This window comes from Pantherophis guttatus, chromosome 1 (assembly GCF_059756535.1).
Source record: "Pantherophis guttatus breed Tessera chromosome 1, ASM5975653v1, whole genome shotgun sequence".
In the NCBI taxonomy this organism is placed as follows: domain Eukaryota; kingdom Metazoa; phylum Chordata; class Lepidosauria; order Squamata; family Colubridae; genus Pantherophis; species Pantherophis guttatus.
In genome coordinates, this window is record NC_142063.1 from 73,420,714 (window position 1) to 73,435,066 (window position 14,353).

The 14,353-nt window shown below is 36.8% G+C and overlaps 1 protein-coding gene across 1 annotated transcript in view; it reads left to right on the top strand.

Moving 5' to 3' along the window:
- DCAF5 (DDB1 and CUL4 associated factor 5) overlaps positions 1 to 14,353 on the top strand; it is a 42,456-nt gene that overhangs the window by 7,371 nt on the left and 20,732 nt on the right. The window contains exons 2-6 of the mRNA XM_034417640.3: positions 3,334 to 3,477; positions 5,203 to 5,239; positions 7,003 to 7,142; positions 8,611 to 8,740; positions 13,332 to 13,545. Of these exons, the coding sequence (XP_034273531.1) occupies positions 3,334 to 3,477; positions 5,203 to 5,239; positions 7,003 to 7,142; positions 8,611 to 8,740; positions 13,332 to 13,545 (665 nt within the window). The remainder of the gene's footprint in view (positions 1 to 3,333; positions 3,478 to 5,202; positions 5,240 to 7,002; positions 7,143 to 8,610; positions 8,741 to 13,331; positions 13,546 to 14,353) is intronic.

Below are 14,353 nucleotides of genomic sequence, written 5' to 3' on the forward strand. Positions count from 1 at the left end.
GGCTTGCTGCACTGTAAACAGACGTCTTTGGAATTTGATAGTTAACTTGCTTTAACTCAAGTTAAATGACTGTCACTCATAATTATGAACAAAATGAGATCACTCAGTTGAGGGAGAGCATGATATCTATTTAGTACAGTACATACTGTTTGCTCTAGATAATTTACTGCAGTTCCAGGGCTTCTAGTATGATTGAGAAGTCAGTATTAATGGATACCAGATTCTTAAACTATTAATAGAAGATGGACAAAGATAAAATAGAAGGCAATTCAAAATAAACCAAGAACAATTACTGTATGTCTGACCTAAAATGGAGAAATAGTATTGTCCAAATGCAGTATAAAATATTGAAGAGGTGCTTATGATCTTTGCCGCTTCATTTTTTGCAGCACTATCAGACAGCTCTTCAGCAATAATATTGTGCTTTATACCTGTCCAGAAAAGGCATTCATAACAAATTTGGAGTTGCAGCAATAGAGATGTTGAGGTGGAATTTGGATCAATGCATAAAAATTGAAATGTTGCATGTATTGGCTGGATGCATGTAAATTTGATTTTATGTTGGCTCCATTGGCTGCTTATTTGATTGTAGGTCCAATTAAAAATTCTGGTTCTAGCTTTTAAATCTCTACACAGCGTAGGGTCTTTTAAAAACCACATGCTTTCATTTAAGTATGCCTGGGATTCAAAATCTTTAAAAAATCTATTTTGGGGCCAGTTGTCATTGGTGTAATTTCAGTATGTCTGATGAGTACTAGAATACAGGAATACCTTCCAGTAGAAATTAAACCTGTCTATTGGTCTCTTTTGCTAGGAACCAGATAATTTGCACACTATACTATGGATTACTGCAACAGTCAGAAGCCTTCTCCATATTTTGCCTCACTTTCTCTACACTGAAACAGGCTATGAAAAAAAGACAGGAAACATTCTTTAAGTGTTCAAATGTGAAACCAGATAAAGTATAAGTTTTAATTATGTTTTAGGTAAACCTCCTGTGAATGATACTTCTTGGCTTAAAAAGACATAGTTCATACTAATTACAGTTACAGTTTCAGTATACGGCATAATGATGGTTAGTTGAAAATGTAAATTAAAATTTATAATCTATTTCTCACAGCCACATTGGGAGAGGGCATAATTTATACACCCAAGACTCATTAATGTATCTCTGAATAATCTTTTAATGCTAGATTAAATAGAATTTAGAAATTCAACCCCTATCCCAAAGATGCATTCTTATAGAAAGTCGTTAAGGCCACTTGGAGGTTTACCTGTGTCCTCAGGATCACCTGAGTAGTGCAAATGTTTACGGAAACTTCTTGGCTGCAAAATGTTTTCTGTCCTGTGTTCCGTTACTGTTGAAGAGAGGCACACGCTGTTAGGGACAAGTCTTTCCACTTTTAGCAGCCAGGCATAATAAAATATAATTCTGATTATTGAAAATTGAGATATAAATAAAAGCACTTCTGAATGTGGAGGTTTTCTTTGTTTTTTAGTTCTATTAGCTTTCATGTATTCTTGAAGGATAGAGATTATCATGCTCCATTCTAGGCAGTTACCAGACTTGGTTTTGACAGTGAAATGACCTTTGTTGCAATGACACAATGCTCTGGGCAGATGTCACTGCTGTGGTAATGTCATTCATTCTCCTACCATCAGAGTTAAATAAGATGATGTAGCTGTTGGACCAGTGTTTGTGATCCTTTATGAAAAAGGATGGTCTCAGTACTTTATGTTCTGGTAATCTCCCAGATAGACACTTCAATCTGTATTTAGTGAGGTTTTTTTCAGTTAAGAGGAATGTCTAAACATGCTGTTGGCAGTAATAAATAGTTAGATCCTTGTTAGGCAAATCTCAAACAACACAATAAAACATTCATTTAATTTATATTTCAATTCTAGGACATATCCTAATTCATCTGTTTAATTATTTCAGCTATTCATTATGTTGCATATCTAAATATACACATTTCTCCTATTTTATAAAGTTTGCTACCACACCAAAGGCTTGTGTTGAGCAAATATATGTTAATATATTAGAAAAACTATATTGTAACTAACAGAAAGTCAAAAGATTTATGATGCTTTTCTCTGATGATGACTTTTTTTCATATGACAATGTTGGGTGTAGGAGCTACCATCATACCTATAAACCTAGATTGATTATATGACTGATAATTTTGATAAGATATTTGTAAAAAGCCAAAGATGTATGGGTCTTAATATTCAAGTTTGTTCTCTCATGTTAAGATTTTGAATTCAAGTAAATTTGAATTATTTTTAATGCTCTTCCTGTGATTCTGAAAGAATGTAGGAAAAGATACGGCAGCCACGAAAATTCATTGCAGGGATAAATTGTTTTAAACCCCTTACTTAAACATGGTATGAATGGTAGATCTATTAGAAATATGTTAGCCAATACCACAGTATTGGACTAGAACTGTAAATATCCTAAGTCAAATCCCAATTCTACATTGAAACTCTCACTAGATACCCTTAGGTAAGTCATGCTTTCAGCCTTCATGGCTTTATCTGGAAGATAAATGTAAAAAGGGAAAGCTATACATGTCATTTTGAGTATCTTGAAGGAAAGGTAGCTATTACATGCAATAAATACATTAAATACATGTTGACTTATTCCTACCTGAGATTTGAATCTATTTTTCAAAAAGTCTTTGGTCCGAGATTGGGTGATGTGACACAAACAGTTCTAGCTCAGAGGTATATGGCATCTGTAAGCTACCTTGACTGATGGCGCCACCTCCTACAGATGATGCCACCTCCTTCCTGGATATGTAAAATAGATTTTATTTTTGGAAGGAAGATAGCATTGGTGCCCTTTAAGTTTTAGCACCCTAGGCCAAAAATCCTGGATTCAAGCATAATACATATTATTTCACTGTTGTATTGGGTATTTGTATTTAATCTTCTGTATTTCAAAAAGTGTCTATCAAGAAGAGATCTCTAATATAAAATACTTTCATTCAAAGAAGCAAGATTTCTGGTCAGTGTTTTACAGTCTAGAGTTCTCAATAAAAAAATTATCCAAACTACATAGGAGAATGAATGCAAATGCCCAAAACAAAAGCTTGTCTGGTTATATATTTATAGCTGTTAGAGTTTCCCCCCTTTTTTCCCATCTCAATTCATTATTATGTAATAGCCTCTGTTTAGAAAAAAGAATGAGCAACAATGGAGTAATTCATCCTAACTTGTAGTGGCTCTTCATATGATCCAGCAATGCAGGCTTAAAATATTAAGGATTTGATATCACAAGGTGTATAGATGCTTGTAATGCTTTTCTTGAATATTGTGCTCTATACCATCTAGGTGGAGATGACCGTCGAGTTCTGCTCTGGCATATGGAACAAGCAATCCACTCCAGGGTCAAGCCTGTTCAACTGAAAGGAGAACATCACTCTAATATCTTCTGCCTGGCTTTTAATAGTGGTAACACCAGAATCTTTTCTGGAGGTAAACAATCAAGTTTTTAAAACAAAGCAAGAATGCTTTCATTGATTGGTTGATTGGTTTCCATTTACATGTTGCTTCAATCTGAACAGAATTTTTAAGTAGTTCCAATATATATCTCCAAACTTCTTTTTTTCTGCAATATTATTGAGGCTGCACAATTGAAAAGAAATTTCCTGTTACTGGAGAGAGACATCAACCAACCACCTTCTGAGCATATTGTCACTGACAATGATTTTTTTCCCATTCACTGCTGTTGGCAGCTGCATTGGATATGATGGCAGAGTGCCTCACAGGACAGCCCCCTATTTTAATAAAGAAAGTTATATAATGCCCCTTTTTTTGTCCCGATTGCTCTATAATCTTGATATGCACAGAAAAATGATGTACCAAAATATTTTTTAAAATAAGCAATATTATCCTCTTCCTAACCTGAGCTATCTTTAGAGTATAGTAGGAAAAAAATAGGGGTAGTCCTCTATTTACAACCATTTCTTTAGTGACCATTTGAAGTTACAACAGCACTGAAAAAAGTGACTTATGACCATTTCTCACACAGTCATTGCAGCATCCCAATGGTCATGTGATAAAAATTTGGACACTTGGCAACTGGCTCATATTTATGATGATCTCAGTGTCCCGGGTCAAGTGATCACCTCTTGTGACGTTCTGACAAGCAAAGTCAATGAAGAAGCCAGGTCCACTTAATAACCATCTTAACAACTGCAGTGATTTGTTTAACAACTATGGCAAGAAAGGTCATAAAATGGGGAAAACTCACTTAACAACTGTCTTGCTTAACAACAGAAATTTTGGGCTCAATTGTGGTCTCATGTCAAGGACTACCTGTACTTTTTTCTGATTAGATGGAAAAGCATTCTGTGTTCTACACTATTGCTGCTGTTCCTGGAGGATCCCAGAACTTGAACATTACTTCAGTGATGCACAGAAGTCTAATTTCACACCATTTTGAGGGGAAAAACACTATGGAAACTGTAACGTAAAGCTAAAATAGGCTTGGCATCATTTAAAATAAAAGATCATAAATTCCTCAAAACTCCAATCATGTTGTATCATGCTCCACACATTTTGAAATATCATTCCACCCACTGCAGTTACTGATCCCTGCCATACCTCTCTATATAAGGCCATTCAAATCGTTTCCCGATTGGCAAAAGTTTGCCCTTCTTGAGTGAGTTAATTGAGAGATATAGATATTCAGTAATCAAAAGGATTCCAAATCCTGTATATTCCTGTGATGTATATTGTGATAATGTTTCTAAAGCAAACAAAGGGTGGTGGGCTTTTTTCTGTGGAACTTCTCCATACTTAACTACCCTAGTGCCTTTAAAGATAGAATGGACATGTAGTACACAACTTATCTTATTATCCCAAAGGTGCTTTTCAAAAGGCAACTGGACTTTCTCTGTAAGAAGTTGCCTTTTGAAGACTACCTCTCAGACAGCCATGACCAGAATGATTGAGAATCTCCAGAGACAACTTCTTTTACTGCTGTTCCACAGCAAGTTGCTATTGCTTTGGACTTCAAAAGCAACCCAATAAGTAGGAATCATTGTCATAAATATTTGGTCCACAATAAAAGTAAAAAGCTCATTTCTTTCTTGTGTTCCCAGACCATTTTTCTTTTTCTAAATGAAAACTGCAGGACCACTATCCTCCTCATTTACATTCATGTTACTAAATGCCAAATTCTGTCTCTGTTTATAGGTAATGATGAACAGGTTTTGCTTCATGATGTCCAAAGGTAAATGCATTTTTTCCAATGACTAAATACTCTTTACCCCAGAGTAATGATGGAGAGAAGGAGAAACACTGAAATATCAGTGGGCCTAAGTTGTAGGATATTTTATTCATATCTGATGATCTAAAATATTTACATGATTAAATGTGTGGGAATATTCCATTTATCCCATAGTTTTCACTGCAATAATCTATTCAGAAATAACCCCCATCTTCAGTTAAAGTAACTTTCAAGAAGTGGCATGTAGAATTGCATTGTTACTTAATGTAACATTCTCAAGGTCACCCTTACAAGTATGTTAATCCATGTGCTTCAAGCATATATGCTACTCTCTACTAATAGGACAACTGTGCAAGCAGTTTGAAACTTCTTTGAATTTAAAGATGAGTGATATAAGGGATAATGGGGAAGACAGAAGCTTATCTGTCTTCCTGTCTACTTTGCATTAAGATCAAGATGCTTATTCCACTGCATACTTTCTAATGAGAGACTTCTACTGAATTGAATAAGGCATTTCTGGGTAGCCTATTTGGGTGGTGCAGTGGCCTAGAGGTGGAGCTCTTGCCTCGCAATCAGGAGGCTGTAAGTTTGATCCTAGGTCCGTGATGGCGAACCTATGGCACGCGTGCCACAGGTGGCACGCGGAGCCATATTAGTGGGCACGCCAGCTCAGCTGTGGGGCGCATGTGCGCACCAGCCAGCTGATTTTCGGGCCTTCTGGGCCCACCAGAAGTAGGGAAACAGGCTGTTTCCTGCCTCTGGAGGGCCTGGGGGGGGAAGGTCCGTTTTTCTTTCTTACCTGGCTCCAGATCCTCTCTCTGTATCTGGGAACGGTGAAAACAGCCTTTCCCACTCCCTTGGAAGCCCTACGGAGGCTTAAAGGGCCCATTTCCCCACTCCCGGTGGGACAGGAAGTGACGTTTTTTCCTGTCCCCAGCCTCCAGGGACTCCTAGAGAGGCTCCTACAGACTCCTAGAGAGGCTCCTACAGACTCCTAGAGAGGTTCTGGAGGCTGGGGACAGCAAAAAATGTCACTTCCTGTCCCACCGGGAGTTGGGAAATGGGCCTTTTCAGCCTCCGTAGGGCCTCCAAGGGAGTGGGAAAGGCTGTTTTCACCGTTCCCAGATATACAGAGAGGATCTGGAACCAGGTAAGAAAGAAAAACGGGCCTACCAGGCCATCATGTGCCAGGAGCGGGGGGGAGGGGATTACGCACACATGCGCGTGGGCACATGCGCATGCAACCCTCCCCCGCCCCCCCTCTCCTGGCACGCAATGGCAAAAAGGTTAGCCATCACTGTCCTAGGTACTGGCAGATATTTCTCTCTCTGGGCATAATGTGAAATTATCTGCTGGGAACTCTGCATTGGCAACAGGAAGGGCATCCATCCAATAAACACTCAGCTCCATTCAGTTGCCCTGATTCCATCCCTATGCAAAGGATTACAGGGTCATTAAAAGACCAAAAAATAACCCCACCATTCTGGGTAGCCTTTTTTCTGGCTTGCAAAAACCTGGAAAGCCATTTGATGGCAGCAATAGATACAGAAAATTCTATTAGTGTTTTAGAATTTTTCAGTCCAAATATGATAGTCGTCATTTATATAGAATTGCATTGTATTAACATATTTGTAGATGTGTTTTCTATATATCCTTGCTTCTACGGATATGTATGGGGTAATGGACTATAAATGTCTGGAAATAAATTTTCTAGCACGTTGTCACTGTAAAAGATAAGAAGCTGATGATGCTGGTGTATGTTTCAGTGGTGAAACTCTGGATGTGTTTGCCCATGAAGATGCAGTCTATGGACTGTCCGTGAGCCCAGTTGATGATAATGTTTTTGCAAGCTCATCTGATGATGGTCGAGTTCTCATTTGGGATATCAGAGAGTCTTCTCAGGGAGGTGAGAATTACGTCTGCATGAGTTTGAGCATTGATTTACTTCATTGGTGACAGATGGCACTGAACAAATATGTGAATATACTGTATCAGGGGGACGGACGGATGGAAATACCAGGGAAGACGAGACATGGCATCTCTTTCTATGATCTTTCTAAATTTTCCAAACAAAGGAAAATTTAGGCAAAACTGAAAAAAAATGCTATGAAATGTTTTCTCCTTTGAAATGAACAAAATGATTTTAGGATAATTATTTAGGAGACTTTTATTTACTCCAAATATGCAATATGAAGAAATGAGAAAAAGTAAAGCAATTCTGTCCAATATAATTTATGGTTTGCTTCAGATAAGACTGAAAATAAATTAGGGTGGAATGGGGTGGGGTAGGCATGCCTTTCAGAACGTGTTGGAAGAGTGACTATGTCAGAGGAATTCTGCACTCATGATCTTGATATGATGTTCCTTCCACCATGATGAATCATGTCAGGAATAGCAAATACAGTTTCTGCCATTGCTACAAAGAGGCAATGAGACACTGAGATATATATGGTATCTCAGTGTTGGGAACAACAGAATTCTCAAGAATTTTTAATAATAAGCCATAATGATCTGACTCACATTAATGTTAAACTGTAAGGGAATAGAATGCAAACCATAGTAGACTGTAAGTACATAAAGCTTATATTCACAGTAAAAGCAAATGTAAAAAACTTTAATAGTTAATACAAGCATTCTAGAGTTAACATCCATTAGAGATACTTGGGAGAAAAGACTTTAATAGTGAGAAGAATTAAAGGAATGCAATGAAATAGAGAAATACAATGAAAAATATAAATATTTCCACAGAATATGAGCTCTTGATATCTGCCAATAGCAAGCATATTTTAAGATGTTGAAAGGGCAACCACTATCGTTGTGAATAGCAGTTTATAAACTTATTAAAGTTATAATAGAAAACATTGAAAATCCAATACTTTATTAAACTCATTTCAGTGCCATATTTTGATAAAATAATTCAATTTTAATTAGATGATTAAGTGAGGCTCTTGTAGAGTCCTTGATGCTCTCCGAGCTTGATCGCATGCTTACAGATGTTTCATTTCCTAACTAATAATATCATCAGTGAAGCTCCTTTAACAACTTTGCAAAATACCTTACAGACTGGAGCATTGTTTTGTATATGCAAGTGAACACATACTTTGCAGAATTTAGGTACAAACTTGAAAATGCAGAACAGTCAAATCTAAATTATTTGTTGCTATCGATCACTTTCAAGATTAAGACTAAAGAGCCTATTTGTATTAATGTATATTTCTGTAGAGAGTACTGTTTTATCATTTTTGTGGGAGTTATGGGAAGATAATTTAAACTCTGATATGACACCTCTGCCAGAACAACTTGAAATTAATTCTAAGAATTATTGGCAAATATTGAAAATGTATCATCTTTAAAGCTGCATTTTTTTTTAACAGAGCCCTTTTGCTTGGCAAATTATCCTTCTGCCTTTCATAGTGTGATGTTCAATCCAGTGGAGCCTAGATTACTGGCCACTGCCAACTCAAAAGAAGGTGTTGGGCTTTGGGATATTCGAAAACCTCAAAGGTAAAGAATAACATGCTTTGTTAGGTATTGTTTAATGAAATTGGAAAGAGTGGAATTTATAATCTGATAAGAATTTGATTTATCCTTAAAATTTCCTTGGTAAAAGTTTCTCTATATATCATATAATATATAGAAAAATGTTGTAGTGAGCATTCTTTCAATACTGATAAATTGGAACTTTTTATCCAGATTATTTAAACAAACTTTTCAGTTTGAAGTAAAAATACCTGGCTTTTAGATGGGGAACTATCTGCTCAATCTATATTGGGTTCTCAGAGTTGCAAGAATGGATTATTACTTGATTATTTAATTCCCTTTTAATGCACTTCTAATCTCTACCAATATGGATACAATAGACCATTTATATTATTTTCTATATATCATATTTACATTGTGTATAAAAATGCTGTTACTTGATTGGTTGTTCCTGCTCCGATTATTACTTCACATGAAGCTTAATTGACTTAATGTGCATTTCATATATTTTTCAATTTGTTTGATATCAGAACAGAAGGACCTACAGATTATCTAGCAGAATTGCCTGCAATACCTGGAGCTTGCTAGAAGTACCTTAGTTTTGAATGTTGCAAATGAAGAAGGTATCACTAGGCATTCTGTCATTTCATATTGGTGAAACATGTTATTTAAAACAAGTGTTTCACAATGCAGAGTAACATGAATAAATCATATCTCTTCAAATTGCTTTGCATTTGTATCATTGAAATGGTTTGTGCAGTTGCATTAAGACAGTGTCTTAGCATATGTGTGCATGCATAACCTCATTCCTTTCTTTCTGGTACCTCCTTTGCCTTGCAATATAGTAAAAGGGGGGTGATGATAGTGACTGTAACTTTAGATACGTTCTTTCTTACCTTATCCTGGATTTGCAATGCTATTGGATATATATGTCAAATAAAATTGTTAAGTCTTGCATCAAGGATATATCTGGTTGCAGTTAAATTGGGCCTCTGAATGCCTCTTCTCTATTATGTCAATTGAGAATGGCCAAAATGATTAGTTTTAACTAAAAACACATGGACTCATTTCGTCCTTCTCCACTTATATTCGTAAACTGTCAGGATACTATTGGCCATAATAGTATTGAAAGAATGCTGAGTAATTGTTCATTCAGTTCTAGAAATCCAGATGATAACACTACACACAATTACATTCTTGTCTGTCTCTCTATCTATTTTATATGCCCCCACATCTCAACTAGACTTTAAAATGCATTAAAGTCACTTAAAATATCTGTAATTGTAAGAGGTTAATTGTGTGGAACCATACAATTTAGTAGCATATTTGTGCATGTTTTTACTGCAGGTCAGTATTGGGCAGCTTGCATTTGCATTCACTGTTGTAAGTACTATAGCGTAAAACTGTATCTTCTGGGCAAAGTCTGTCGTGGTGAATGAGGCAATGTCTTGCCATGTTATCTGGAATTCTTTTTTGGCCTGCAGATTCTGAAGAAATGAATAAAGTGTTCTCCAAGCTGTCCCAAATAGTATGTGAACTCAAATCATGCCCATTCTTGGCTCTTTAATCCTTAATTCTCCTAGATTTGGGAGGTAGTTAACACTTCTCTCTTGGAGGGATTGATGCCCACAGTTTTGAAAGAGGGTCTTGCTAGGTCTATTTTTGACAACTATTGCCCTATGTCTTAGAGCAGGAGTGTCAAACTCGCGGCCTGTGGGCCGGATGCATCACACACTGGCCACACCCACCCCCATTTTAGCAAAGGGGGGGAGTTGCAATACGTCATGTGATGATGTGTCACCGCAAGTTTAACACTCCTGTCTTAGAGAAAGTTATTGAGACTGTGGGTAGAACTGTGAAGCATACTAGAAGAAGTAGATTGTCTACACCCTTTCCAGTGAGGAAAGGGGCCATGGGATTTTTATAAATCACCAGTTCTCCCATGTGAAATCTGACTGGGGATGGTATGTACCTCCTAATCCAAATCTCTTCTGGACACCTGCAAGGAGGGGGGAATCAAGGCACTGGTTCAACTCCTTGCCCAGTAAGCACTTACAGTTTGGACGGGGGGGGGGAGATGGGGAGTTAAGAGATAAAATGAATATTTTCATTAAAATATTCAGTTTATTCTCTAAAACCTTGACACAGATAAATACATTTGGGTTCTGGCCTCTCTATCTTTGAAATACAAATGTAACATGATGCTCTTTCCTGAGAATATAGGAAACTATTATCATAATTGACCATATCCCAGCTTCTGCATGATTTGTCTCAGAAGGTTTAGACAAAGCAATTATGGAGCCAAAAAAAAGTTGTCTGAATATCCTGTGGTTATATGATAAGGTAGTCTTTAAAGTGTACTATGAATCTTGTTTGCTAGAAGATACTGGCTGTTACCCTTCAGAATTGCTAGAGTGTTTACATCACCTTATGACTTTTTGTCTGTTTCAGCTATCTTGACAATGGTTTGAGATAAGATTGGATTCCAGCCATCATGTGACTTTTTGAAAGACTCCAGGAAATCATGCCATAAAGACCCCTTCTTTATAATTACTAATCGTTGGGGAACATGTGTTCACAGACGACATAGCTTTAAACATTTCATTTTGCATTTAAAAAGAGAAAATAATTCATTTCATTAGGAATCGAAAATAAATACTCTAGAGCATATATGCTTATTCATGCAGAAGACCTATGTCGTCACTCAGTCAACATCAACTTGATGGCACATCCAGTAATCAAACAATAAAGAACAACATTATACCATTGCACTGTAACTTTCCATAAAGTTGTTTCTGTTCTTAACATTGTTTATCAAATTACCTTGCACTATCCATCTCCCTTTTCTCACTTTTATTTTACATTAAGGCTTGGTGTTTGGAGAAATTGTTTAGTTGGACTTAATGGAGATACTACTATACAATAGGATACGATACTATAATTTTTATATTTTCTCTGCTTGGCCAAGAACTACTTTTTGCTCATTAGTTGCATTGCTATATGCATTCTTAGTGCAGTAATAAAAATACTACAATTTGTAATGATGGCAGGTTTTTTTCATTATGCGTGATGACTTTTATGACTTTAGAACTAGATATTCTTTGTCCTTTTTTTCACCCAAAGGTTATTATGATTTCCTATATCCATAGACTAACATGTAACTAATTTAGCTACAACTCTGACTTACCAAGCTATCCAGACTGAATAACATAATGAAAGCAACTGAAGACATTTCATGTCCCAATCTCTTTTCCCTTTGTTAGTGGTGTTTTGTTTTTGTGAGCTTCAAAAAACAATCCAGATGATGCCACTTGCCAAAAGAAGATAACTTTTTATCTTTTTTCTTGGAAATGAAGCAATTGATTCTTGAACACAAAGAGTTGTCATTTGTTCCCACAAGCTATTCGTAAAAACTATTTTGACATAACAAAGCTATTCTTGCATTTCAAATTATATTGTTTCATTTTTTTAAATTTACTGCCCGAATACCCAATGACTTTTTAAGGCCTATCCTTTCGGCTCTCCAAAAGACTTTAAAGGGCTTAAATTTGTATATATATATCAATCAGAATAGAGCTGGAAGGGATGGTCTTCTATGTAATAATAGCAACACAATTGTATCTTCCTCCAGTTTTTGTATAGCAATAACCCAAGTGTATCTTCTTTATACCTGTGTAGCAGGTCACACTATAAATGTGTTTGTGTGTGTTTCCTGTTTCTACAAAGAAATTATTTTCTGCCCAGAGACAAGTTTCATACATGAAGCAGCTCAGTAGTGAAAACAACAAGAAGAATCAAATAGTGGTGATTCATGTTTTTAATTGAGAATAGCGCAAGGCTATTTGATTTGAGCTTTTTTTATTCTGCTCTGACCCTCAGCCACAGTGCATTTTAATATGAAGAACTTCATGACATAAACATCTTAGAAGGTTCCAGATACTGTATTCATGCAGCATTTGGTCCAAAACTAGATTTTTTTCCCCAGTTAAACTGAATGTGATAAATATGATAAGCACCAAAACAAAAGGTGCTTAAAACAAAACAAAACAAAATCTTAAAATTTTAAGATTTTAAAATGTTATTTACATGTAAGGCAAAAATCTTCAATTTACTTCTTTGGGAGAGAGTCTTATTCAACACTGATTATCTTTGAAGAAACATGCATGGAAGTGATCTCTTAGATCCAAACATTATTCATTTTTTACTAGAAGGAAACCCAGGTTAAATCAGTGCTTATTTTAAGCGGATTGTGCACTGCAGCCAGAATTCCCAACCCCAGTTTTGCAGTCAGTAGAATAAATTAGTTAAAATCACCCTCCTCTCTTTGATTTCATGGGGATTTCTATGCTGTTAGATTTGCCTGAAATAAAGTTGTAAAATATATACCCACAATACTCACTTGAAATTTGTTCCAAATTTTGCTAAAGTAATCATTACTCAAATATCATATTGAACAGGATATCTAGCTATAGTATCCAAATTATAATGATGTTACAAAACAGCACATTCAGACACTCTGCCATCCTTGAACACCAATGCTAATGATAGAAACTACCTTAGCGACAGCTGACTTGTGGCAGCTCATTTTAATTCATTTTTGTTTCCTGTTTCCTAGTTCCTTGCTCCGGTATGGTGGGAATCTGTCACTTCAGAGTGCCATGAGTGTGAGATTTAACAGCAACGGAACGCAGCTGCTTGCTCTCAGGCGTCGGTTGCCACCAGTCCTCTATGACATCCATTCCCGTCTGCCTGTCTTCCAGTTTGACAACCAGGGTTATTTTAACTCTTGTACCATGAAAAGCTGCTGTTTTGCAGGAGATCGTGATCAGGTAAGGGGCATTAATTCCTAAAATCCAAGAGTTATATAGAGAGGCATTTTAAGATATTTTAAGACTGCTTGAGAATATAGTGTAGAATACTGTAAGATTTCTTTGTGTGTAAAACAGTAAATCTAGATCAATAAAGATAATATTTAGTGGCATAGTTCTCACAATATGTTAAGTCATATTGTGGTTAGTCATCCAAATAAATTAAATAGTAGTTAATGATGAACATCTCAGTTACTATTTATAACTGACTTGCTGAGTCTCTGCTTTAAAGCTGCTGCAGATGCAGTGTTTTTCCTGTTTTTATCTCTTTTCTTTCCATAGTGGGTTGGGAAGTGAAAAGAGCTGCTGAAGAAATACATACACATAGATAATATGCTGCATTTTTTGGTCTATAAGATGTCCTCCCCCTCCAAAAAAGTGGGTGGAAATGTCTGTGCATCTTATAGAGTGAATATTGGCAAAGACTCGCCCACCCGCTGGCCCCACCCTTCGGCCTCTGTCTCCCAGGAATTTGCCTCCTTGCAGCAAACAGCAAACAGCCTGGTCAGCTTCAGCACAGCCTGATTTAGCACAAGCAGCTGATTGGTGGTTGGATCGGCCTCCCAGAATACCGTCTATCAGCTGTTCCAGGCTGCGGGGATCACCGCCACTGATTGCTATTGCCGCTGATTACTATCGCTGATCCGTGCGCCCATTTTCGGCCTCATGCCCAATTTTTGGCCTCCACACGTCCTGTTTTCGGCATCCGCGTGTCCCGTTTTTGGCCCGTTCCAGGCGGGAGGGATAGGCAGCAAGGTTTTCTTGGCAA